We start from the raw sequence: 24,745 nt of genomic DNA, 5'->3' as shown, positions 1-24,745 counted from the left end.
TTCAAGTTAGTTACATCTTATGATAATGCAAGATCAAGGGATTCGTACATCCTATTTGTAAGTTTATATATTCAATGCGTCTAATTTTCGATAATTATCTTCAAACGTTCCATCATAGATGGCTAGCTAGAAAAGGAATGAAGCCAGTCGCTTCAAATATTCGCAATAGAAAGGAACGCTCTCGTGGGTTGAATGGTCGTAACCCTGCATGAATCCGTGTGTTCGTGCCAAATCGCCCAACGGAGACCCTCAATGGGGCCGAAGAAGGAAATGGGTCTAGTATATACATAGAAAAGAAAAGAAAAGAAGAAAAGGTAAGAAGGACCATCAGTCCTTCTTGCTGCTCTTGCTCCAGCTGGACGAGGACGACGAGTCCTTTCGCTCCGGCGAAGGCGAGAGACTTCGCTCCCACTCAGCCATGAGGTTGGAAGCGGTACGTTGTAGCTTGGACGGGGCCAGCTTGGTGATAGTGGGCCAGGGGATGCCTTCGGTCATGCTGGGATCGGGGGCGGCGGAACTAGGGTTCCATTCGCCAAAGCTGGAGATGGGGCGTCAGCGCATAACGAGGTTGTCATAGATAAAATCAGGAAAAGTCGATATGTACCTGGCACTCGTTCGGGGACTGCTACTTTGTGTTCCGGGCGACTGTTCATGCTTCGAGGACTCTACTGTTGACCGGCTGGACGAGGGCGTATGCGTTATTTTGGACTTGGAAAGCGGCGTGTCCCATATATCCCAGTTGTCGGCTGTTTCATCCTCCGCGGCTGAACTGCTGAAGTGGTGATTTGTTCGCTCGGACTCGTTCGCGCCCCGTGGGGTCGTTGCGGCGATTGTGTTGTCGGAGGGACTGCGATGAGCGCCTGTCGACGTCTGCGCTGGTGAATCAACGCCGAATTCATGCCAGAAAGACGAGGAAATGTCCGCCGGCTTGGAGTCTTTACCGGATGATGCATCGGCCGCTGGCCTCCTCCCCCGCGACGATGACGATGTAGATCGTGAACCACTACCTGCGGCTGATAGCCGGTCTCGACTTTGGGATTTGGCCAAAGAATCGCGCTTGCGTGAATTCGACGGTGTTAACGAGTTGGATGGTGACATGGTTCGTGATTCGGTCGCGTTGATGCCCTCTTCACCCACTGTTGCTTGTCGGATGTCCTCAAAGAATGTCCAGAGACCCTCGCGCAGATCGGAAGCCATCTGTTTGCCCGTACGCACGAGTGCCTCGCGCGATGGAGGCGGCATGGTCTTCCGCCACTGTGAAAGGAGGTGCTCCGGCACCTGACTCTCATCCATCGGCATTCCAATACTGGGGGCATTGTAACGCTCAACAGATGGCAGCGTAGCTGACCGCGGGGCGCGGCCAACACGCTCAACCTCTGACGGGCCGGGTCCGCCAAGTGATGGGCTCTGAACTGTTACTGGAGACAGAAGAGACAACGTGCGCGTATGAGAGCCTTGGAAGACACGCCGCCCGTTGGCAGAGATGGTTGTACCCTTAGCTGGAGTAGGACGGACGATGCTTCGACGATCCAATTCCCGGCTGATACGTTCCTGTGATACAGACGAGCTTCCGACCGAGCTCATGCTTTGTTCCCGACGATGCGTACTGGATGCCTCCGCCCCGCTCAGGTCAGGAGATCGTAGTGGCAGCAAGGGTTCAGCATGAAGACTGATCTCGGTGCGTTTCCTCGACTTCTCAGACTGCGCCCATTGTTTCTTCAGAGTTGACAGGTCCGTCTCAGCCCGAGACAGCTCCTCCCGGAGCTCCATCACCCTCCGCTCTTGCGAGGCGATGGCCCGAAGGAAATCGATACCATCATCATCGACGTCTAAGGGGATAGGAGCACCGGGGGTGGCGGGGGACGGACGAGTCGAGGACTGCGTGACAGGGGTCATGGATCCGGGGGAGGCGACACTAGGGTCCGTGGCGGATGGCGGCTGGTCCAGCGGGATGTTGATGGGGAAGTTCAAAGTCAACCGTTTCGCATGTCGGGCCCCTGGTTGGGCACGCGGTGGAAGTGATGATCGATTCTGTAACAATGATGAGGATCGAGAGAGTGTTTGCCCAGAGACAGGCCCCGGTTGGATTGGAGAGTCGAGTGACGTGCGGGACGCATCCGGCATAGAGCCATGGACGTCGTCGCCCGTTCCGGGTAAGCTCTCCATTGTGGGCCAGCCAGCTGGAGAGAAACTATGTGGGATAGGTGGGCATGAAGGAACGAGAGTGAAGGATTGGAGTATATGTACAGTTGAGGAAAAGAAAAACGAAGTGACGGAAAGTCCAGTCCCCCGTCTCCTGAGCCCACAGCGGGTCCCAAGGTCCGCGCATCTTTGCCACGAGTGTTTCAGGGGCCCGCGCAGCCTCGACGCCGCTTAGCGCTGCCGACCTTCATTTTAACATTTTGAATACGTCTCTTCTAGATTTTACGCGGGATACCATCCCACTGCTCACTGTTTTCCTATTGTAGCTGGGAACAGCGAGAGCCCCAAATCTCTAGGATCGACGCTGTGAATTCCACGCGATGCTGCATTCCAATTGGAGAAGATCTATCGGCCAGAATGCTGACAGCAATGACAGAAGCCTAGACCCTGCATAAGCTTGTCATCTAAAGTTGTGGATTCCGTGTTATGTAGTCTTCTGGTAAGAGAGCAAGAAGTAATGAATCCTTTGTCTATAGTCGACCTATTCCATCCTTTGTATCTACCTTGAAGCAGATACTTGTTAGCAAACATTCTATGGATTGAAATCACATAGCTTCGCTGTCAAGGAATGTAACTCTCAGTAAATAACACTACTTATCTCTACCGAATCAGCCATATCAGGCTGAGCACAGCTACACACATCCCTGCACTTCGATGAGATCAAGAGTCATTTGCATTTGATCGTTACTCGAGTCGTTCCAGCGGTACCCAGTATCCTACCAATGCAATTTTCGGAGATCATTCATCTAGCCTTCGAAACCTTCCAACGGGTCTCTGTCCCAAAAAGGGAACCTAGACAGTCAGGTTTTCCATCTCGAAGTCCTACGGGTTCTCGGCACATGCATGAGCTAAGCACATGTGCAGCTGGAACCTCGGATTTGGAAGCGCGTGAAAGACTCCAGGAATAACCAGCATATATGGGCGCATGCATATATATTTTGTGCTGTGATCCAGGTGCATCCGGACACCTGGACATTCTCCAACTAGCAGGTAGATATAATTGCAAATATCCGATCACAGCCTTCTCATTTCAAAAGCTATGACACACCACTGAGACCCAATCTCAAAATAGCAAGACGGAGAAAGGCAATCCATGCCAAATTACATGCAGTGCGTAGGCAGCCCCACCGCCCCCAGAAGTGGCGCCGGGCGGGAGTTGTTAAGGGGAGCTAAGAAGCTCTAGACGTCTTGGCTGTCGATTTCAGGGGTACTCGATGTGGCATCCTTCAAACGTTGGAACAGTGGAATACGAGCTTTGAAACAAAATAAACAGTCGACGAAGAAGGTTGGAACTTAATGAATAGAAGCTGTGGGGTTACAGCACCTAGTACATTCCAAGGTCGATCATCACAAGTGCGGAGGGGTGGATGTGTAAGGACTAAATGCCAATGTACTGATTGGACCAGAATACAAGAAACAATAACCACAAATCCAATCACATCGTAATATTTTCATTCAGACGGACAGTTCACAGATAGCCAGAGACATATTGCACAATGAAAGTCCCCTTGCCTCGGGATATGGAAAAGGCAGGGGACAGAGGATAAAAGCGCACATAAATGACAGCGAGAACAAAAAGCTATCTATGAGAAGGAAAAGGGTTCAAGACATGGGTCTGAACCAAGAAAATAAACAAAGGCAAAGGAGAGACATAAACATAAACACAAGTTCCAAGATAATACACCAGATCGAAACTCCGGGGCCGGTCCCACCAGGTACAAGAATTGAAAAGAAAGAACGGACACCATAGATGCAAGGCTGGTGGTAAGCCTGAAAAGAACGCAAGGGGGTTGTACAAGCAGGTAAAACGCCAGAATGGTCTATACAACGAATGGAAGAAGATCAAAGGAGGAGGGGATGTGCGGGGGAGAGCAGGATGCAGAGGGTCGCTTAGATGCCCCAGCGATTGCGAAGTCCGTCTGCCCAACGTGAGTAGAGCACATCAGACAGTTGCTTGGTATGTTCCATGCCGGCGACGTTTTGGCCAGGCATGTTGGAGAGGGGCGAGGGAGGATTCGGTTCCGCCACGCTCGACTGTCGGCGACGGTGGCTTTTGAGGTGAGGGTTGTTCTGGGCTAGAACGAGACGGGGGCGTCCAGGAGAGTCAGGTTGAGGGGATGTGGGGATCATGGAGTTGAGGCGGGGATCACTGTCTGGGGTTAGTATCTCTTCATCACTGTCGGAAGAGTCGGAATCTGTGACATACGCCTGAAGTTTCTCGTTCATGGTGCGGATGATGTGATAGAGTCCCTCAGGGTCGACCATCTCCAAGTCACTCCAGGCCTCGGCCAGCCGGGAAATGGCCTCACGCTTCTCTCCGTCGCCAGTAGTAGAGAGAACTTCCTGACAGGAAAGCCCAACAGCACGGCTGTATGCACGGCGTCCCAGCTGAGCTTCCTTGCTGCTGGAATCCCCAGAGACCACTTTCGGACTAGAGTTCTCGTCGAAGCCAGGTGGCACCTTTGGTGTTTCACTGGGAACTCGGTCCGATACACGGCGGAATTGCCGAACAGTAGACGGGCTGTTCCCGTAACTCAAGTCTAGACCGAGAGGCTGCTTGATACCGCTGGATCGCCGCTTGGTGTTGGCTCTGCGGATTGAAGGTGATCGGTCGGCAGCCGGGGTTCGTCGAACTGTGGAATTAGGCTGATGCTTGGGTGGCACGGGCGGAGGAGAGATATGCAAGTCCTCCATCAGTCGAGCAGGGTTGGTCTCGTTTTCGTCTTCATCCTCGTCGAGCGTGGTCCAGTCAGTACCCTTGGGCACCCACATAGATGGAGCCTTGACAGTGTCGAACACCCAATCGTCGTCGTCTTCCTCTGGGGTAGGTGGCTTGGTGATTGTGTTACTGATTTCAGTTGTTAGCCGTGAGTTGGGACCACCAGTGGTGTTGGGGACTTACAGGGACTCTGCGTAGTATTTGACGTCCTTCGTGACTCCGCGGCCGCCATCCCAGTCTTGCTTGCGATGAATGAGTTCCTGCAGGGACTCGGGCTTTCCAGCGCCGCGAATGAACTTATGTCGCAACAACTCCTTTGCACTAGGGCGACGATCGGGGTCCTTGGTCAGACATTGGGCGATAAAGTCCTTGAAGGTGCTGCTGTATTCGTTGCCCTCTAGTCGCGGGGCAGGCTGTTTCGGAATGAGGAAAAGGACCTTCATCGGGTGGGTACTAGCATGAGGTGGTTCGCCGTTGATCATCTCAATCGCAGTAATACCTAGGGACCAGATATCGGCCTTGAAGTCATATCCAGCCTGCTGAATAACTTCCGGCGCCATCCAGAATGGAGTACCGACAAATGTATTGCGCTGCGATTTGATATTGACCAGCTGAGCGGCCACACCAAAGTCTGCCAGCTTGACTTTTCCAGTTTGAGAGAGCAATACATTTGCCGCCTTGACATCTCGGTGGATCTTTCCTTCAGCGTGAAGATAGTCGAGACCCTGTAGCAACTCTCGGCAGACGATTGCCACATGCGCTTCGTTGAAGACCCCGGGTTTTAACTGCAACCGGTTAGCGACAGACCCCGCAACAATTGCAAATGAGTAGGGATAGACCACGTACCAGATCTAAACAGGATCCGCCACCGAGGAATTCCATCACAATCCAAAGTTTGTGACCCTTCAGGAAGCTCGCCTTGTATTGTGTAACATAGGCACTAGCGCAGGTGGCCAAGACGGAAATCTCTTGCTGAATCTCCTGAATATCATCTTCGCTGGACTCGAGATCAATCTGCGACGCGGAAAAAAGGTCAATTAGATGTGTGTGAGGGGCATCGGATGAAAAAGTGGCGCGTACATGCTTCACCGCTACAATCTCTCCGGTGTGTGTGTCAATGGCCTTGTAAACGACGCCGAAACTTCCACCTGTAAACAAAGGACAATGGGTCAGTACATGGTATGTAGGGGCATTGTAGGTAAATCTGGTACTCACTTCCCAGTTCCTCCATCACCTGGTAACGGCTCGCCATATCGTCCGCCATGGTTTCGCAATGATCAGGCCGAACTAGTGCGCGGTCGGACAGGGCTGCAGCGGAACAGTGTTCGTCCAGCGGAAACTGGGTGAACTTTGAACTCGAAAGACCTTGAATCCTAGGCTTCGGCGTGACAGCGAAAGAGAAGAAAGTGTCGGGCAGCTGGGCACTTGAAACCAAAAGGGGTGGAGCATATATGAACGGCCCTTGTCCAAACAAGGCCGTCTCGCATGGCAACCGATGCTAGCCTCAGGCCTTAAGTGAGAAGCACTAACTAAATCGGGACTAGCGCATATGCAAGGGTCAGATCATGTGACATCATATTTGTATAGCATCACTAGTCCAGCAATTGGAGAAATATTTGAAGCTAGGGAGAGTAATTGATATTTTATACACTACTGTCACCTTTTTCAAGGGTTTAGGCCTTTCAGATGCACTTGTACGGGTTCATAATGCCGTTCTATAGTCGGTGTCAGCAAAATTCAGACGTGGGGCAAGGGTGCGAGCAAGGTGCTGAACTTACCGGATCGTAGAGACCTTTCAACTGCTTCATCAGCTTCACCATGGTATCGTTCTGGCTGTAGCCGATGAAATCACGCTTAGCAATTCCAAGGCCGTGCTCAGCACTAATACTGCCCTGGCGCTTCTGGATCCACTCATACACCCAAGGCTCAATAGCCTTCTCGACCTCCTTGTTGTACTGGCGCACGGACACGTTCAAGTGCAGGTTGGAGTCACCCATGTGGCCATATCCAACAACGGCGCGAACGGGGAAAGACTCGTCATCACCAACGAAGCCCATCTCGGTCAAACGAGCCTTGCAGTCCTCGACCAGCAAGTACAGATCGGAGAGGGGGATTGACACATCGTACTTGTAAGTACCACCCAGATGGCTCAGAGCCTCAGTGATACCCTCACGCCAGCGCCACAGAGCCTGAAACTGGGTCTCATCCTGAGCCAAGACACCGTCAGCGACAATGCCCTCGCCCATGACGTTCTCAAGGAATGTCTCCAGCTTTGCCATATCGTGCTCGGCGTTGGAGCCACTGGTCTCAATCAGACAGTAAAAGGGATATTCACCCTCGAGAGGGTACTTGTTGCCAGTAGACTCCTTGACCAAACCCTGGCTGCGGCCGTCCATAAGCTCAAAGGCAGACAGAATCTCGGAAAGCTGGCCCTTGGCCTGGAGGTAGGCCTGCTGGACCTGCTCGAAGCTCTCCAATCCGAAGTAAGCAACGTTGACGGCCTTGGGGCGAGGAGGGCAGATGATGGAGACAGCGGTCACAAGGCCAATGGTACCCTCGGAGCCAATAAAGAGCTGCTTTAGATCGTAACCAGTGTTGTTCTTCCGCAGAGTGGAGAGAGAGTTGACGATGGTCCCGTCCGGCAGGACCGCTTCGAGACCCAGCACAGTTCCGTGCAAGCTACCGTAGCGCAGCAAGCGCAAACCACCCGCGTTGGTAGAGACGTTGCCTCCAATGTGGCAGGATCCCTTGGCACCCAGGTCCAGAGGGAACAAGTGGTCGCGCTTAGCGAGATACTGATCCGCAACCTCGAGAATCACACCAGCATCCGCGACCAGCACACCCGAAGCCGTGTCGAACGAGCGGATCTTGTTCATACGCGAGGTATTGATGACGATTTCATCGAAGACGGGCACGGAGCCACCGACCAGACCAGTGTTACCACCCTGCGGCACCACAGCCAGCTTCTTCTCATTGCAGTACTTCAGAACCTTGCTGACCTCCTCTGTGCTTCCAGGCTTCAGCACCAGTTTTGTGTGGCCACGGTATTTGCGCATCCAGTCGCTGTTGAAGGGCTCGATATCGTCCGTCGCATCGGCGGTCACGCCATCGATAACAGCTGACTCGGAGCCCAGAAGCTCCTTGAAATATGCGACGTCTTTGGCGGTAAGCTCTCCGAAGTTGGGATCGCGCTTTACGTTGGGGTATGCGTCGCTGGTGTACTTGATCTGCTTGTCAGCCCAGACGGTGGAGCTAACGCTGAAGCTGCGCACGGCTGTCGTCAGAGGTGTGTAAGGGAGGGCGGGTCGGAGATGGATGCGAGGGCGAGGCACTCGCGCCCGCCGCAATGCAGCAGATAAATTCCTGGCATTAGACATGGCAGTGATCAAGAGGTGTAGGGAGGAAAAGGAATTCGGAAGTGGATGCCCGGTCAATTGAAGAGTGGAGAAGCCGCTCCGATCACCAGCCGAATCCCAATTTTTAATTGCTTGCACCATCGGAGTTGCCTCCGCGACTCCATGTTTCTGATCAGTTCGGCGTTTCTCGGCATTTTCGGATTCCGTGCTTTCGGCTTCCACTTTTCCATTCCAACTCGCTATCGATTTCCATTAGCTGCCCGATTCGGTGACCGACCGGATTCGGGATGCGAAGACGTGGTCTCGAGCACCTAAAAGGGAGAAAGATTCCTTGCCGCAACATTTCGTAGGTTGAAGGTCGATCTTGCAGCCATTTAGTTCATCCCTCGGTGTTTGATCCACGACTTCAATCGGGTATAGTTTTGTCAATTCTCGGTATAAGGATTGATCGACATCCCAGAACGTCCGTAAAGGTAGTAAGTAGTAACTGCCCACGTATGTGTCGGTAGAGATTTCATAACCTTCCAGGGCTACGACTCACGTATGTTTGTTGGGCCTTACCAGAGTGCGCGTCCAGACATGCTACAGCTCGGTAGAATTTAAAGGCACAGAGCCGTAATATTTCCGGGGAAAAAAAGGTGGTGGTAGCACTTGGTAAGCTTTCAACTCTAAATGAGGCTAATTTCTGCACCATCACAGCTATCACAATCACAGCAATCACGAAGACCACTAAGTACCAACTAGTTGAGCCCAGTCAATTAAAGCCAGAAAAAATATAGATCTGGTAGAGTTCAATGGTAAACAAACTTCTGCCATGCGTAATCTGAAGGCGAGTCAGTTACGTCATGGTAGCGCCCCGCAGAGCCAAGGGGCACAACCTCTCACCGGAGGTCAACTTTCTCTCCTACACAAATTCCTCAATCATGACTTCTGTAGTTCTGGTTACTGGAGCTAGCGGCCTCCTGGGACGACAGGTCTTCAGCACCTTCCAGCACTCGGGCGTTCTTGTGGTCGGACAAGGATACTCGCGTGCTGCCCCGCCAACCATTCTCAAGGCGGATCTTGAGAAGTCAGAGGATATCAAGTCCCTTTTGGACGATGTGAAGTGAGTATAATCAAATAAATAGACCCTATTCAGCTACGTGAAGCTTATGGAATCTGCTAGGCCCCATATTGTGATTCATTGTAAGCTACGGAATGCCCGTGGATCATGTCACTCAAGCTGACGGGGGGGTCAATAGGTGCGGCAAACAGATCTCCAGACCTGTGCGACAAGAACCCGGAGCAGGCGCGTAATCTTAACGTCAATGCTGCTCGTGCTCTCGCCGAAGAATGCCACACCCGCGGCGCGTTCCTCGTCTACATCTCCACCGACTACGTCTTCCCCGGAAAGGAGGGCGACGCCCCTTATGAGGCCGATGCGAAGACCGAACCGCCTAACCTGTACGGCCAGCTGAAGCGCGATGGGGAGGTGGCAGTGCTCGAGGCGACCCGTGAGAGCGGACTGGGCGTCGTGTTGCGAGTCCCCGTGCTGTACGGATCGGCCAAGGAGAACTCCGAGAGCGCAGTCAATTGTCTTGTGGATGCGGTGATGAAATCGCAGGATGCCAATGCCGGTGTGAAGATGGACGACTGGGCGCTGCGGTACCCCACCAACACCGAGGACGTGGCCCGCGTGTGCCGAGACATCGTGATCAAGTACTTGAGAGAGAAGGCGCACCTGAAGGAGATGCCAAAGATTCTGCAGTTCAGTTCCGAGGACCGCATGACCAAGTATGAGATCTGTGAGAAGTTGGCTCAGGTGCTTTCCGTGCCTTTGCCCGGTATGATTCGCAACAAGCAGGGGAATGATCCCAATGCCGGTGTGCAGCGGCCCTATGATACGCACCTCTCCACGAAGGTGCTCAAGGACCTGGGCATTGATGTGCGGACCATGGACTTTGTGGCCTGGTGGTGAGTTCTATTCCATCTCAAGTCATCTCATGTTGACTGGTCCAATACTGACAACCTTACAGGCGGAGAGAGCTGGGGGCATACAAGAAATAGATACCTCATATGATACATACTAGGGTGGTGGTTAGGTATAGAGAGAAAAAGTAGTTTCCCAGCCAACTGGGCATCTCGCGATGCAGGAACACAAAATAAAATATGAAAATGTGACGAGTCCAGACCCACCGCATGCAAGCCCGATTTTTCGATTTTTCTTAGTTCCCTGCTCTGTGGGTTCGAATCGTGAGATCCTATTCCCAGACTAATGTCTTACTCAGGCCCTAGATCGACCTATGCCGGGTCTATGTTGGTACAGGGTAAACCCTGCATATGGATAAGGGAGATCGCTACCATGATCTACGCCGCTGGGGAGTCTGAGTCTGAGTCTGAGTCTTGAATTTGAAACCACAACTTAAATAGTGAGTTACACTCTGCGTCAAATCTTACACACCAGAGGTACAAAAAACCACAGCCCTTGCATCCATAGCTTAATCTTCAGGATGATCCCCCACAGAGTGGACCGCGGGTCTATCCACGATGTCGCGGATCTGAGTGGAGCCAAGGGCTTAAAGGCATTGTGTCTATGTCTACACGAGTGCAACCCTAGATAGGTAAATCACTATTCCAAAGTTCAGTTACATGTACTTGTCAATAGTCGCCGATCGTAGCGCAAAGGGACAAAACACGAAACGAGGGACGTTTCCGGCTCCACATACCTGCATTCCTTCCACTTCCCAAAAACCCAGACTGACATTTTGACTCCCACGATCCGATGAAACTCTAGGTAAGTGTCCAGTCTGATGAATCACACTCTATCTCCCTAAATGCGGCCCAACTCTGGATTGTCACGTTATACCTTGGCGTTTTCTTGAGCCAAAACAGGGTTGCCGGATTGCAGGACTGCAGAGCTGCGGGCCTCGTCGCATTTTGTTCCAGCCTCATCTTGGCACTTTGACCTTTAACTGTCCCACCTTCCCCTGAGTTCTCGAACCCCGGTTCCAACTTTGCCCAAGCTTTCGTCTTTGACTCGCGATCCTAGCCTTACAACTCTTACACCCCAGAATGGCACTGATCAGTTCCCGACCAAGATCAAACTTTACCTGAAATTTTGACTTCACCCCCTCCCCTTCCCCACGAGGTGCTTGCGCAACCATGGTGAGGCCTGCTGGGCCTGCTGCGGACGTTACGCTGCAGAAAATGTCGCGATATCGATCTGTTCGAGAGGCAAAGAGTGTCGACCGCCATGAGAAAGCCCTTTCGCCCCAGCTGGGCGCAACAAGTGACCAGAACCCATCAATCGCAAGAAGCATGTCTCGGTATCGTCGCAATCGCCCTTCCGCAAACAACACCACCACCGCACCGATCAATACTCCAGCCCCTCCTTTGCCAGATCTCGCTTGCGCAAAAGCCCAAAGGGTGTCTCCTTCACCCGACGCCAAGCTGTCCCCGAGCGCACAAGAAGAGCGCGCGCGAGAGAAACACAGACAGGATGCGATGGCGCAGCTAGAGGGTGAGAAGCAATCGTCTGCCGAGATTACATTACGGCCGGTGAAATCCGAGAAGCACGTGCGTGTTAAGAAGGATGTGGGCAAAACAAAGCTCACGCGCTCAGCCCCGACAGCTGCGGATGTAGAGAGTCGTCGAGCCAGCGCACATGCGCCGTCTCATGATAATACGCGCAAGTCTTTCTTCCAGAAAATGGGCCTCACAAAGGCACAAGACTCTGCGCCAAAGTACATTGGAGTTGGTGGAGGGGGTATCGTTCCTGGAATAGATGCACCCATTTCCGCTGTGAATGCTGGAGAACGCCAAGTTCTTGTGCAATATAGCGATGCTTTGCTTAAGCTGTCTGTGACTCCATCAACCCAAGTGCAGGATTTGCTCCTGTCCGCCTCTCAGAAGTTGTCGCGTGACATCGACCCCGAAAAGTTCATCGTCCGGGAATCTTTTCACCAAGTTGGCTTGGAGAGGAATTTGCGAGAATACGAGCGTGTCCGAGACGTCATGAACTCCTGGTCACACGATGCAGACAATAGGCTGATCATCATTCCCCCTTCGAGCATGGACGCCCTTGCCCAACTGGACGCCCATCTCGTGCCCAGCGAGAAGCCTGCTGAGACAAGTGTTTACCTCTACTACTCTCAGAGGCCTGGAAAATGGGACAAGCGGTGGGTGACATTATATCCTAATGGCCAGGTGACTATTGCAAAGAAAGAGTCTTCCAAGGACCCTACTGCCATATGCCACCTCTCCGACTTTGACATATACAAACCTAATGCACGGGCTCTTGCAAAAGAAATCAAGCCTCCCAAGAAGATCTGCATCGCCATTAAAAGTCAACAGAAATCTTCCATGTTTTTGTCGACTGAAAAATTCGTGCACTTCTTCAGTACCAATGACAGCGCGATGGCCGACAAATGGTTCACGGTAACCCAGGCATGGCGGAGTTGGTATCTTGTTAACAAGATGGGTGCAACCGAAAAGAGCGACGCTGGCATCCCACTTCCATTGAGATCTCTCACGAACCGCCAAAATGCAGAGATGGGGCCACGCCCATCGACGGCTAAGGATGTATACGCTCATAAGAAGAGCAGTCGGGACCATGCTCCTCCGCCTTCATCTTTCCCCAAGGACTTGGCCATCGATACCCTTCCGGGAAGACCCTCTGCAGAAATGGATACCACCACCTTCTCTCCAACCGGGTTGCTGGGTAGATCATATTCCCAGCGAAAGCAGGCAATGCATGAGAGGGATGAAAGGGCAAAGCGAGCGAAGGAAGAACCCTTCACAGAGCAGGGTCTGCTTAATGAAAGACCTCTAAACCCGCCCGATTACTCCAACAGCCGCACAAACACCATGACCCGCGCACCGGATGGCCTAAGCCCGTCCTTATCCGTCAGCCAAAAGCCAAAACCTCTCATCGACTTGACACCCATTTTTCAGGAAGCACCACAACACGTCCGCAAAGGCCGCGGGGTAACCGTTGAACCCGGTGTGAAACTTGTCGACGCTGCCACTGGACCTGAATTGGCTGTCAACACAATAGTCATTCCACCCGCGACTTCATGGCGAAGACCATCTGTTGAAGTAGCCCCTCCGTCCCGTAACCGCTCAAATACCGCCCGCAGCGTCCGCCAAGTCGCATCACCACACAAATCCTCCCAACTCAGCTCTGCCGAAGGCAGCCCCATCGTGCCGTCCAACCCCTTCCAACCTAACAGTCTGTTGACCTCTGAAAAGGTCACCAGCCAGCCCAAACTATCCAAAAGGCGCGGTGTAGCAACAGGTGATCGCAACGCTACTCAGCCAATGCTTGACCTGTCGCCAGAAAACCCATTCGCAGAGGGCAGTCTGCTGCGCCAGCTTTAACACTTTCCAATATCCACGACGACACGCTTTTCTATGGGTCTCCGGTGTTCATCTCGGGTTCGGTCAGGTTTCATATGTTCCTGTTCCTTGAAATTTCAAATTAACTAGGCACGCGGGTTGTTCATTCCTTCCTCTGCTCTCCGTGATTAGACCCGTGTGCTTGTGCGTGTGCAATTTCATGTTAAGATACCCATTTGTGGATAATTTACTCGAGTGTTCCTGCAATTTTCTTTCTTTCTAACTTCTTTCTTTCTCCGTAAACGGAGGACCTATGAATATACCTTTCAAGGTAGTCTTACCGGCATCAACCAAACTATGCGGATGAGTTAACCCATCCCGAGGCCTTCTGCCCGTCTTGACAAGTGACTGGATAATGTTCAATGATACCCCATAATGCGGAAACTACTCGGAGCGAGGATATAGAATAGTTGGAGGCCTGTAGCTGCTCATTCCGATTGTGAATAACGTACCTCTTTCTTTTTCCGAATATTTATATCAGACGATAGACTGGCAGCACTTAGATTGAAATTTCCAACCTGATTTCTCACAAAACGATATTCGTTTCACGAGACTTCGAAGAGATGCCCGAAGCGGCGTCTGTAGCTGACTGTGTTCCAAACGTGGTTAAAAGAAATCACCCGTAGATGAGTGTTCAAGCAATTGGAGCGATTCATCTAGTGTGGATTAAATCCGTTGGACCAACAGAGTAATCTAATCATCATAAAATAAATCCATATCCCGTCAGGTAACTTTCCAGCAATTGAAAACAGGTACCAGCAAAACTCCCGCTAAGCAACTAATCAATATACAGCGACTTCAACCCAGTCCATCATAACCACTAAGCATTCAAAGCGTGATATACCTCAAACTTCCCAAACTCCCAGTACGCATCCGAAAAAGCCGAAGGATTCCTCGCCACAAAGTCCGTACACGTTGACGGACAACCATACATCTTATCATAATACTGCGGCTGCGACGCAAGTTCTCCACAAAGATCGATATTGGCAATGATATTCAAGTTCCGGAAATGCGAAGGAATATCGCACTTTGTGCTGGGAAAGTCAGCTAGAGCTGTGCCCCAGGTTGAGGGGTCTGGTGTGTGTGATTTGATATCGACCGGGACAGAGGTGCGAGGGAAGAACCAGGTTCGGATACCGGCGGTGCGCAGTTCCAGGGCATAGATCTATTGGGGGATTAGCTGGTGTTGGTTGAAACATAATAAGCGAAATAGGAAAAGGATTAGACATACCCCTCCGCCATTCTGATTCAAAGTCGCGCCATACGTCTCCGGTTCTCCAACAACAACGCATCCCGAATTCCCATTCGTACTATTATCGCAAGTCTTGAAGATTCGATTGCCCGTCTCCTTCCGCTTCACCTCCATCGTGCATCCGAGCGTGGTATGCAGACTGACCTCATTGCCATGCGAAGCCTCATTGGTCGCTTCGAGAATATCGATCTCGCCATTCGAGGGCCAATTCGCTCCATCTGTCATCCAGAGAGCAGGCCATGTTCCACAGCCGTGCGGTGTGTGAATGATGTCAAAGATGAAAAGACCCATATCATATGCCTTCTTTGATTCGACGCGGACGGAGTTACGACCGCTGAGAGCACTGGGCGTGACCGTGTCGACGCGGAGGATTGCTGAGGTATCGGTTGCGTGGGTTAGGTTGAGGCCTGTGGCTGTTTCTTTGTTGACGTAGACGACGAAGCCGTCTGTTGGGTCTTGTTCGGTGAAGTAGTTGAATTGGTCGAAGAAGGATGGACCTGAGTAGGTGTCCTTTAGTGTGTAGTTTAGAGGGGCGTAGTCTGGGTAGCGGTTTGCTCGGACGACTTCGATGGGGATGACGATGACTCCTATGATCACGATCGTGATGAGGGTGGAGATGAGTGTCCGTCGTAGGGTCCAGTTGAGTGGTTTGTACCAGGGTGGCTTGGCGGGCTTGCGCTCCGGGGACTCGGGTATAGGTATCAGGGTCGAGGGGGCCTTAGGGATATCTGTTGACTGGAGGCGGGGGTATTTCGAAGCTGCACCGCTGTAACGATCGAGGCATACTCGAGGGAGCTTTTGACCATCCATGGTTGGCGTATAGATGCCCCGATGGGTCGAGATCGAGAACGTAAACAAAGGAGTGCGAAAGATGTAGTGAAGGAGTAGACCTTGATGGACTTGTCATAAGCTTCAAACCCAGGAGCTTAAATATGGTATAGTCTTATGTTGATGCCGTCATGGTGGTCCCTGGAATGTGCTCGGAGAGGACTAGCGCCGATCACTTCAGGGCCCGGTGCCGATCAATTGCGAGTATAAACCAAAAACACAACACATTCGAATTGTCCTAGTCAATCACAATTATGCAATTCGCTCATCGAGGATCCCTTGCCACTCCCATCGAAAAAGTTCTTGCCATGTCTACAATCCCATTATCGATTCCCAACACGGCACACGCGACACCCTCCGCAATCGGAAAGGAATGGAATGCCGGCTCCCGCGCACGGGGAAGACCCAAACGTCATTGGCCTACAAGGGTAAATGCTCCAACTAGTGTAAATGATGCATGCAGATTCAACGATAAATCTCCAAGATGTTCATTATATGCAACAAAAGCAACGCTGTCAGCAATGACGTATGCCCCAAACAACGCCGAACCTCTATATAGATACAAAAGATGTGCAGAATATGTATAGATGACTGACACTAACGAGCGGAGCGCATGGTCGATGATCGATGAACCACGTCGCCATTAGTCTGCGGCTGTTGGGTTTGCCAGTCGTAGCCTTCCGTGCCGGTAGTCACACCAGCGTCACGCCCCATTGACATGGACCGGGACTGTGGACGACCCATGGACTCGCCCCCGCTGAGATTCGAGGCACGTCGGCGCATGCGACGGTCAACATCAGCAGCCTCGCGCTTGTTGAGAGCGTCGGAGGGTAACAGGACGGCACGATCCAGTGAGTACGGCAGCCCACGGTGGCGGCCACGGATTTGCATGGCGATGATCACCAGTTTGGACACAACGTTGAATTGGCCGGAGAAAGAGGTATCGACATTAGTGTACCCGAAGGATAGACCCACAGTACCGTAGGCAGAGACAACTTCGAACAGGACGGTAAAGAGCTGGAAACTAGAGTCACTGGTGACCTCCAACCGGTCCCCTTCCGCGATGGCGATGACAAATAGTCCCAAGAACACATACCACAAATCGAAACTCAGCTGGCGTCGCAAGTGAGCTCCGATGTAGCTGGGTGCTGTCTGATCATCCTCGTCATCGGCATTCTCCTCGTCACCGGGACCGTATATACCCAGACTTTTCTCCTCGTACACGTTCGTGCGACGCATGGAGATGGCAATCGGGAAGACGGAAATGTACATCATGATCAAGTATGAGACTTGAATAGCGGGGTGCAAGTCCGACAAACTCACAATTCCGAAACCTGCAGTACGAGTGGATGCGGCCTGGAAAAAGCCGTCGAGGACTCGGATACCGGGTGCAAGGGCAGTGACGGTCGAGTCGTTCAACTGCAGACCAAAGTCAGTACCAAATATGATTCAAAAATGTATCGATGTAAACTCACGTCCAGAATGATGAAAAAAATGACATCAATGCCGTTCAAGGCAACAAGAATGGCAAACAGCCACCAGGTGGCATTTCGAGGGAATAGAAGGGTGAAGCAACGACGTGGGTGATCAAGAAGGAACTTGAGCTCCTCCCAAAGGGCCGTTCCCTGTCGAGCAAATTTCGAGAGAGTCCAAATGACCAAACGAAGCATACACGGGAATGCAGTATTGCCAATAATGATCAAAAACGACATGATCAGCAAAGGAAAGACAGCCTTCTGGAAGGAGTACATCGAGTCCGGTGTCAAGGTAAAGCCCAAATCGTTAAATGCAGAGGCAGAAGTGAAGATACCCCACCAGGGTCGTCCAACTCCATCTGCCTTGACCACATTGCCCCAAGGCTGGTCTTCCGAAACGATCCAAGGGACCAGGCACAAGATGCCAACGAGGTGGAACCCAACATAGTAAGAGATCAGCACGACTGCAAGAGTCTTAAGCGCGCGGTATTCAATACCGCCCAGCTCATCACGCTGCTCCTCGGTCAGATCGACAAAGTTGGAGTTTCGAGCCACCGTCGCGTTCCAGCTGAGATAGGGCTGGGTTGTGTGGTCTCTCTCCTGGGTTAGTGACCGCCAGATTCCCCGGACAGTATTCCGCGTGCCAGCGTTACCCAAGCCCCCAGTCGTCTCGTTTACCTCCTTAGTGTCTCGCACGGTAGGCCTCGTATCCAGGCGGGGGAATGTACTTCCGCGAGTGCGAGTTCGAGGGAATTCGGGCTCATTGATGGTGATGTGCGGCGGCTCAAGGGGTGGGACATGGTCGTTTTCGTCCGAATGCGTAGAGCTGCGTCGGCGATCGGATCGCGGACTTGAAGGCTGAACTGGGCCATGCCTCTCATCCTCGCCATCGTCCAAAGTTTCGGGGACACCACCGCGATCGTATTCGCGAGGACTGGGGATGCGCAGGGCGCCTTTATTCTTCCGCTGATTTTCCAAGAAAGCAATGTGTTGTTCCGGGTTAAGTTGCGTCGGCACTTTCAGGCTGCCCAAGCCGAACCGACGTTCCATCCGATCATCGTCGCTGCTGGATCGGCCGCTCGCATCGTTCCCGGGTGTTTCGGTCTCGGATTGCACGTCATCGACGGACTTCATCGTGGGATTGGGGAGTCGGTCGCCTCGCGCATGACCTGAACCGTCCCGCAGCACGACGATGGGACGACCGCTGACTCCGAGTTCTGCGCGATTGATTTCGTCACTATTCTTACCTCGGCTGGTTGTGTCCATGCGAGAGCGGGTCGTACGCAAGGCGCGCGCATCACGGACCACGTGCTGGAAGCGCTTTTCGAACCAGTATAGACGAATGAAAACCAGTGCGCTGTGGATGAGGATTGGAGTGCAGAACATTGTAATAAAGTAGAGCACAATTTGCTGGTACAGGCGCAGCTCATTCAGGTTGACTGTGTTCAGCCCGCTCTGAGTGGCGGCGCCCGCCGAGAGGAAGAGGGCATCGATGTAGGCGATATCGTTACCGGGATAAACGATGACGGAACCGATTAAGGCCCATGTGATAATATAGGTATAATGGAGGAATATAAAGTTGAGGTGCAGCTGGTTGATCAGCGGGATGCGCTGCTTGAACTTGTTCGCCCGACGGAGGAATGCTGAGCAGCGCCGGAGGAAAGCTGAGTACATGGTATTCGAAGGCCGGCGTCGCCGTTCCCAAGCGGGGGCCACAGTCCGCGGAAGTGTAGTGACCGGTAGGGATTGTTCGAAGAGGGGAAACTTTTCGGTCCTGTCGTCGTCATTTAGCTTCAGGTTGGCCACCAGATCGGGGAAGACATACATGTGTAAGATTGCCGAGACTCGTGCAAGAGAAGCACGGGCAACGCCGCCGTTAGCCGCGTGGCATTGGGCCGCAATGAAGATAGGAAAACGAGGCCATTGCGTTCAAAGAGTGAATAGGAGAAAGTCCAAACAGGGAACTGGAAAAAATAAAGACAAAAAACGAAAGGCAACGAAAAAAGGCGCAAACGGAAATTATCACGGTTGGTAAATTACGGTAAAAACGGCCGAAAACTGCCAAAAACGTGCACTGTCGATCGTTTCCCGCTGTCTGTGGCTGAACTCGGCAATGCGATCGAGAACTGATTTGATTTAATTTGATTTGAGTATTTTATTTCTCTCAGCTTCATGTTTTGTCCATCGCGACCGGGGTCAGCCACACGACTTATATATCTGCCTAGAAGACGAGGGACCTAAAAGGAGCGTGTTATCCACCCCCAAGGTGAAACATTGAAAGCCAAGCTTTTGGCGTGGTCTCGCAGAGTCGAGACTCTTAGCATCCCTGCGATCCACTATCCATGTCTATATCTCAAATTTATTCCGATCCCGACTGCCTCCCACCGTGTCGTCCTGCAGGCGCGGCTAAATCTGTCTTCTGCAACTACTCGGATGAGGCACACACGGTCAAGTGTGCGCCTCCAAAAGGGGAAATTGGGTTTCGTCAGGGGAGAGGTCGGCCCACTTTTCATTCCCCTGTCTAGTCTCGGCCTTTGGCAATGGTGTCTGGGCTCGGGCCCGATCCCGGGATTCCATGTCGGCTCGAATCTCAATCGATCTTGGAAATGCCCTTGCGGTGAGGATCCGCGTTCAAGTCTGATGTGACCCATGAACTGCAAGTGCAGCGCTATCGACAGGGATTCCGACGATAAGCCAATATACGCTCGCTTTATCTACTCGTGCTGCATATCCCTGGGAGGCTTGTCCGGAATTCCCCGAATACGTTCATTCATTGAGTAAATGTCTGGGATCGTAAATCCACGCCACCGCCCTGGCAAAGGAAAAGACGGTCAACAACCAAGGGATGCCCCTGTTCACACCCCGGTCGCTTTGTCAAAGCTCACGAATGTCTGATCTTTCAGTCATCTGGTCCTACGTGGATAGGAAATGGGTGAAGGCAAGTTGTTTATATACATAGGCAGGATTATAATGATCATCTCACTTTTTACCAGGCCCTGTTTACTTGAATATGGCCATATTCATAAAGTGCATTATTCTCTAAGCGACACTAAGCAATGCATACCACTAACGCAGGGTTCTTTGCCTGTTCCACAGCTTCACTAATACAGTAACAGCAGGTGTCCTCCTTTATCACATAGGCGCAGTGGTTCTGAGCAATCGTAATAGTTTTAGCAGCTAGCTGAGCCTGCCAGTTGGAACTTGTCAGCAGGGTCGTTGGTGATTCTGGCCGATTGAGAAATGCCGACCAGTTCTGAAGTGCAACGATATCACTAGGCCGGGAGAAATGCAGATGCTTATCTTTAGCATCTATGTGTCGTCCACATCGTTTTCGCTGATCATCCTGACTCGTCTGGCTTATCTTCTCATGGTCCGCTGTCTCCTTTGGGTGTCGAGGAAGTCTCACGAGCAGTGAGATTTGTAAGGCTCGCAGGATGACCAAGTCGGCGACCCATTCTCCTCGCTTATGTACACTCACCACCGACTCTAGCATTTACATCTCCCAATCTTGTGCACCCTGGAATCCTACATCAAGTGGAATATCGATCCAGTATATGAAAGATGTAAACATGTTCCGCCGAAGTAGTCCACGTAGTGTCCATCCCATGGACCATGGTTGCACCAAGTCCAGGTGTCATTCGTACTCTCTCGGACTCGGGGTTCACTGACGGCCCTGAGTTACTCTTTGTGCGAGCGGATTCGCGGGCCAACAACTTCACGAACCCATTTTTACACCAGCGCAGTTGACAAATTCGAGCTTGTTCCTCGCAAGATCATGGATCACATGCAAGCTTTTGTTTAGCTATATTTTGCGAGTCTGCACTTTTGTTTTAACAAGACCATGGGTTGTTATGCAGGACCCGATATTGTATGGCAGGAAACGAGAGCAAGAATAATCGTTAGTCCAAAAGCTTATTAGAGATACTCATTAGAGAAACTAAGTGGTATTCAGTAGCTAGTCAAGTATCATTAGCTAAGAAGGTTTTTGACTGCGTAAATAAACGGAGCGACTTCATAAGCTGGTGAGTTGTTACGAGGAACGCTTCGCCGATGTCGCACAAAGGCCCGTCACATATATAAAACACAGAACAAAGCATGGCATCCTAGAAACTAATTTTCTTTGATCATCGCGTCACCTTAATCCGGAAATATTTGCTTAGGTGGAATGATTAAGCGGAGCCGACTTGATACGGGTCTATGAATTCGGGGATATCTCATAGCTCGGAGTGATTTTCGTCTTGAGCCATTGGGGTTATGCTAGGGTCCCCATCATCTGTACCCAGGCACTCAAAAATTCTTGTCTCCATACCCATTTTGGCAGTCTTGCTGACTATTCGTGCTGCTAGAAAAACCGGATCATCTTCATCCTCGTCTCCCTCGCCTCGAGACATTGATGACATTCCGCAGAGCGAGATGGAGGAATCGCCTCCCTCACGACGCTGAATAACATCTTGTATTGCCTGCAATAGGCCTGGGTCCCCTGCATTTGTGCCAAGGACACGAAAATAATCCACAGGTCCTGTTTCTATAACAGTTTCCAGCAGATCCTGGACTTCCGTCCAATATTGTGCGGGATTTATAGCACGCAATGCAGCTTCTGCCCCGTGATGAGGGCTTTCAAGTAGACGCTCTGGGATTGGTATACCATAGGGGGGATATAATTCCATGTAATTCCAAGGCTGGCAGCATTGTAGCTGATCACCAGCATAGTGGCTTCAGCTTGGTTTCCCCACTCATCATTATATTCAGACGCAGGGGCGAAGAAAGACACAACATTACTGCGAGGCATTAGCTCTAAACCTGCCAAGCGGCATGCAAGCTGGATTCGGCCTCTGTAGAGATGGTCTGTGTCGAATTCAAAGTCAGGCCATGATAGAAGCACATAGTTGAATTTCAGAGGCGGCTCTATAGGGTCTATAGCAGTAGACTTAATTTTAGATAGCATATAAGCCACTGTATAGACCCAATCATCCGGTTGCTCTTCCTCCGGCGGTACGACCCGACTGTCAAGAATGGGTTGTAGCTTATCAGAGAGAAATCTGTACCACATCCAGGGCGACCACCAATCGTTTAGAACTTTATTCGGTAAGGGCAACTCTATTCTCTTCCTAGATATGGGTTATTACCAAAGCTCTATTGGCATACCGGTATGGGCAAAGGTATCGAACGTACATCGTTGAGTTCTTGCCGTTCCGGACATTCTGGGCATCTTCAGATAGTGTCTTCATGGCCGACCGATATTCTTGGCTGCCATGAATTTGGAGCAGATTGCGGGTTGTGCCATTGTGAAAGTTAATTGCGGCAGCTCTGAATAAGCACAAGAGTTAGCTCCTCTGGGTGAGTACTATCTCCTGGATGCTAGCAGACTTACCCATATGCCATTGTGAGGTCAATGCCGATCCCTAAAGAAATAGTTAGCCTTTTCGAATGGATAAGGAACCAGTGAGTTCTTGATCCAAACACCTACCGGGCGCGGTTTGCATCTCAAGAGGCACATGGCAGCCATCCAGGCCCCAACCTGTACCCCCAAAAAATATCCCGCTAGCTACTATCCATGATAGGAGTAATGGTGAAAAAGGCTTTCTGATAGTCATTCTCTCAAATAACTTTCGATGGAAGGAAGGATAGATTCGTCACTAAGCGCTGGTGAGCTCGTGAGCGAAAACCGAGCGAATCCAGGGCAAAATGCTAGTGGTTGTAAAGGCCAACTTGTCACTTCCCGAGTCCGATCGTTGAGGGGGCGATGCTACAAGACCGAGGTCTAGGCAGGTCTAGTTTCGCCCCCATGGGACCGTGGGTAGTCGCCAAGCAAAATATTGATCGCAAGGAGCTGCGTGACTGGGATGCCAGCGCGCGCGCATGGCTTTGCATCGCGGATAAAGTCAAGAAAAAGCAGCAAAGTCGATGTTTTCTGGCTCTTGATCAATTCGATCTAAAGATGGCGAGCCGCTCCGGGCTATATTACGGCGTGATTGAAGTTTAGAAAGATGTCTTGGAAGGGCTAGAATTACTGGTCAAGGATTCCTCCCTGGAACTGAGAACAGTCAACCTACTTTTCAGGGCTCTCTGCACTTCATCTTTACCCGGATATGGACATTGTCAGCAAAAAGGAGCCGATGGTCCGCCAAAACGATCCTCTCGTCCCAGGGATCTTGAAGATTGGGCTCTCTTGCAGCTTCACTGATGGCGATGCAGGAATTAGATGGTCCCTTCCGCTAGGACACCTCCAATATTATGGCAATCCAATGCAACGGACCGGCCTGGTGAGGTCAGAAGGGTCAAGACTGACTCAGCCTCAGTTTTGCCAAGTGCTTCTAGGCTGCGTCCTTGGTGGTTAGGGTGTGAACCCTCGGCAAATGGACGTAGCTCTCAAGTGGATTTTCAAGCTCGATGAGAACATAAAGAATGCTCTCATCGAGGATGTCGCACCTTCATCTCCAATAGATGTCCACAAATCGTGGCTACCCGTCCTGGCCCAGGCAGCTCAGGAATATCTCTATGCGGACGAATTTGACCGCAGAGTGTTCACCAGACTGATCAAACTCGGGAGCCGTAAGATGGACTTCTTGGGAAGGCTGGAGAAGTGCTTCTTTGGTCTTGGGGAGCCGCAAGCTTTCTTACGACTTCCCACCAATGTTGAAGCGAAGGTTCAGGTTCTTCGTAGTGTTGCGCAGAATTGCCACTTTTCGAGGTCAGATGTTTTCATCCGGTATCGACCATCAGTCGGGGCTGACTTCGAGCTCACGACGGCTTGATCAAATCGGGGGTTGTGGGAAGAATACTATCGAATAAGGCACCGAGCTTACGTGCTGTTGTATGTACTGGCCCGCTTTCTGCAGATTCTCGATGCAAAGAGGACAATGCGGCTCCGACAGAAGAGAATTCTGGCGGAGCTTCTAATTTCACGAGTGAGAAGTCCAGATTCACATTCAGAAGTGTTGCCGTGGCTTCAGCGACACCGCTGACAAGAGAGGCTGAAATACGTCCCACCGACATCCTTATGGGAATGAGAGGTACGTTGATTCTGACGGGAAACATTTCGTTCAACAATAGTTTGAACACAGGTATTGCTAGAGGCCAAAATCACCGCTTGAATCTGGAGGGGGAAATAGCTTGGGGCCTAGGTCTGACACGTCGTGGCGCGATGTGACTAGAATTCCTGTCGCAGCTGAGATCTTCATCGGGCGCTTGAAACGCGCCTACAACACGATTCGCTTCCTATTCAAGAAATTTGGGTACCGAAATGTGTAAATGACATTGCGAATAACTTGATCTTCTGGAAAGTTGGACTTGGCCAACAAAATACTTCTGAGGAAGCCCCCGAAAGAAGTTCTGATAATTGCTAGGTTGGTGATGCGGATCCCTGGCGCTAACTTCTTATTTGGCGCATATGACAACAGAAAGGGTCAGAATCAACCCTTCATCAGCGCACAGTGGGCATATATTCAGAATGTGGCGGATGCAAATTTAGTTGTCAAGAACTTTCTCCAATGAGTATCAGCTGTAGTCCTAGTACGGAGAACGTGCGGAGTTGTTA

General features: G+C 51.4%; 10 protein-coding genes across 10 annotated transcripts; 4 read left to right on the top strand and 6 right to left on the bottom strand.

The window, feature by feature from the left end:
• Window positions 1-327: 327 nt before the first annotated feature.
• On the bottom strand, window positions 328-2,166 carry N7443_003591 (DUF4048 domain-containing protein; the record flags this gene model as incomplete). The annotated part of the gene is made up of 2 exons (XM_056883647.1): window positions 328-538; window positions 605-2,166. 2 exons carry the CDS (start codon window positions 2,164-2,166, stop codon window positions 328-330), a joined length of 1,773 nt encoding a protein of 590 aa, XP_056741925.1.
• Window positions 2,167-4,092: 1,926 nt separating this feature from the next.
• On the bottom strand, window positions 4,093-6,185 carry N7443_003590 (STE20 family serine/threonine-protein kinase; the record flags this gene model as incomplete). Its single annotated transcript, XM_056883646.1, has 5 exons — window positions 4,093-4,351; window positions 4,409-5,050; window positions 5,105-5,706; window positions 5,768-6,069; window positions 6,137-6,185. The coding sequence occupies 5 exons, from the start codon at window positions 6,183-6,185 to the stop codon at window positions 4,093-4,095; spliced, it is 1,854 nt and encodes a 617-aa protein (XP_056741924.1).
• A 418-nt stretch (window positions 6,186-6,603) lies between these two features.
• N7443_003589 (FAD-binding oxidoreductase) lies at window positions 6,604-8,298 on the bottom strand (the record flags this gene model as incomplete). The annotated part of the gene is made up of 2 exons (XM_056883645.1): window positions 6,604-6,636; window positions 6,700-8,298. 2 exons carry the CDS (start codon window positions 8,296-8,298, stop codon window positions 6,604-6,606), a joined length of 1,632 nt encoding a protein of 543 aa, XP_056741923.1.
• Window positions 8,299-9,200: 902 nt separating this feature from the next.
• N7443_003588 (dTDP-4-dehydrorhamnose reductase family protein) lies at window positions 9,201-10,323 on the top strand (the record flags this gene model as incomplete). Its single annotated transcript, XM_056883644.1, has 4 exons — window positions 9,201-9,382; window positions 9,443-9,462; window positions 9,519-10,230; window positions 10,293-10,323. The coding sequence occupies 4 exons, from the start codon at window positions 9,201-9,203 to the stop codon at window positions 10,321-10,323; spliced, it is 945 nt and encodes a 314-aa protein (XP_056741922.1).
• Window positions 10,324-11,418: 1,095 nt separating this feature from the next.
• N7443_003587 (uncharacterized protein) lies at window positions 11,419-13,635 on the top strand (the record flags this gene model as incomplete). Its single annotated transcript, XM_056883643.1, has 1 exon — window positions 11,419-13,635. The coding sequence occupies one exon, from the start codon at window positions 11,419-11,421 to the stop codon at window positions 13,633-13,635; it is 2,217 nt and encodes a 738-aa protein (XP_056741921.1).
• An 838-nt stretch (window positions 13,636-14,473) lies between these two features.
• On the bottom strand, window positions 14,474-15,715 carry N7443_003586 (glycoside hydrolase family 16 protein; the record flags this gene model as incomplete). The annotated part of the gene is made up of 2 exons (XM_056883642.1): window positions 14,474-14,818; window positions 14,885-15,715. The coding sequence occupies 2 exons, from the start codon at window positions 15,713-15,715 to the stop codon at window positions 14,474-14,476; spliced, it is 1,176 nt and encodes a 391-aa protein (XP_056741920.1).
• Window positions 15,716-16,330: 615 nt separating this feature from the next.
• On the bottom strand, window positions 16,331-19,035 carry N7443_003585 (potassium ion transporter; the record flags this gene model as incomplete). The annotated part of the gene is made up of 2 exons (XM_056883641.1): window positions 16,331-17,152; window positions 17,209-19,035. 2 exons carry the CDS (start codon window positions 19,033-19,035, stop codon window positions 16,331-16,333), a joined length of 2,649 nt encoding a protein of 882 aa, XP_056741919.1.
• A 2,749-nt stretch (window positions 19,036-21,784) lies between these two features.
• On the bottom strand, window positions 21,785-22,691 carry N7443_003584 (uncharacterized protein; the record flags this gene model as incomplete). Its single annotated transcript, XM_056883640.1, has 4 exons — window positions 21,785-22,316; window positions 22,381-22,515; window positions 22,580-22,610; window positions 22,676-22,691. The coding sequence occupies 4 exons, from the start codon at window positions 22,689-22,691 to the stop codon at window positions 21,785-21,787; spliced, it is 714 nt and encodes a 237-aa protein (XP_056741918.1).
• Window positions 22,692-22,993: 302 nt separating this feature from the next.
• Window positions 22,994-23,191, top strand: N7443_003583 (eukaryotic translation initiation factor eIF-4A subunit; the record flags this gene model as incomplete). Its single annotated transcript, XM_056883639.1, has 1 exon — window positions 22,994-23,191. One exon carries the CDS (start codon window positions 22,994-22,996, stop codon window positions 23,189-23,191), a length of 198 nt encoding a protein of 65 aa, XP_056741917.1.
• A 373-nt stretch (window positions 23,192-23,564) lies between these two features.
• N7443_003582 (uncharacterized protein) lies at window positions 23,565-23,963 on the top strand (the record flags this gene model as incomplete). The annotated part of the gene is made up of 1 exon (XM_056883638.1): window positions 23,565-23,963. The coding sequence occupies one exon, from the start codon at window positions 23,565-23,567 to the stop codon at window positions 23,961-23,963; it is 399 nt and encodes a 132-aa protein (XP_056741916.1).
• Between the last annotated feature and the right edge of the window lie 782 nt (window positions 23,964-24,745).

The sequence above is a fragment of the Penicillium atrosanguineum genome (assembly GCF_028827265.1).
Source record: "Penicillium atrosanguineum strain IBT 20685 chromosome Unknown utg000003l_segment0_segment0, whole genome shotgun sequence".
NCBI classification, from domain to species: domain Eukaryota; kingdom Fungi; phylum Ascomycota; class Eurotiomycetes; order Eurotiales; family Aspergillaceae; genus Penicillium; species Penicillium atrosanguineum.
The sequence above is the reverse complement of the archived record's forward strand: the minus strand, read 5'-3'. Positions and strand labels throughout refer to the sequence as shown.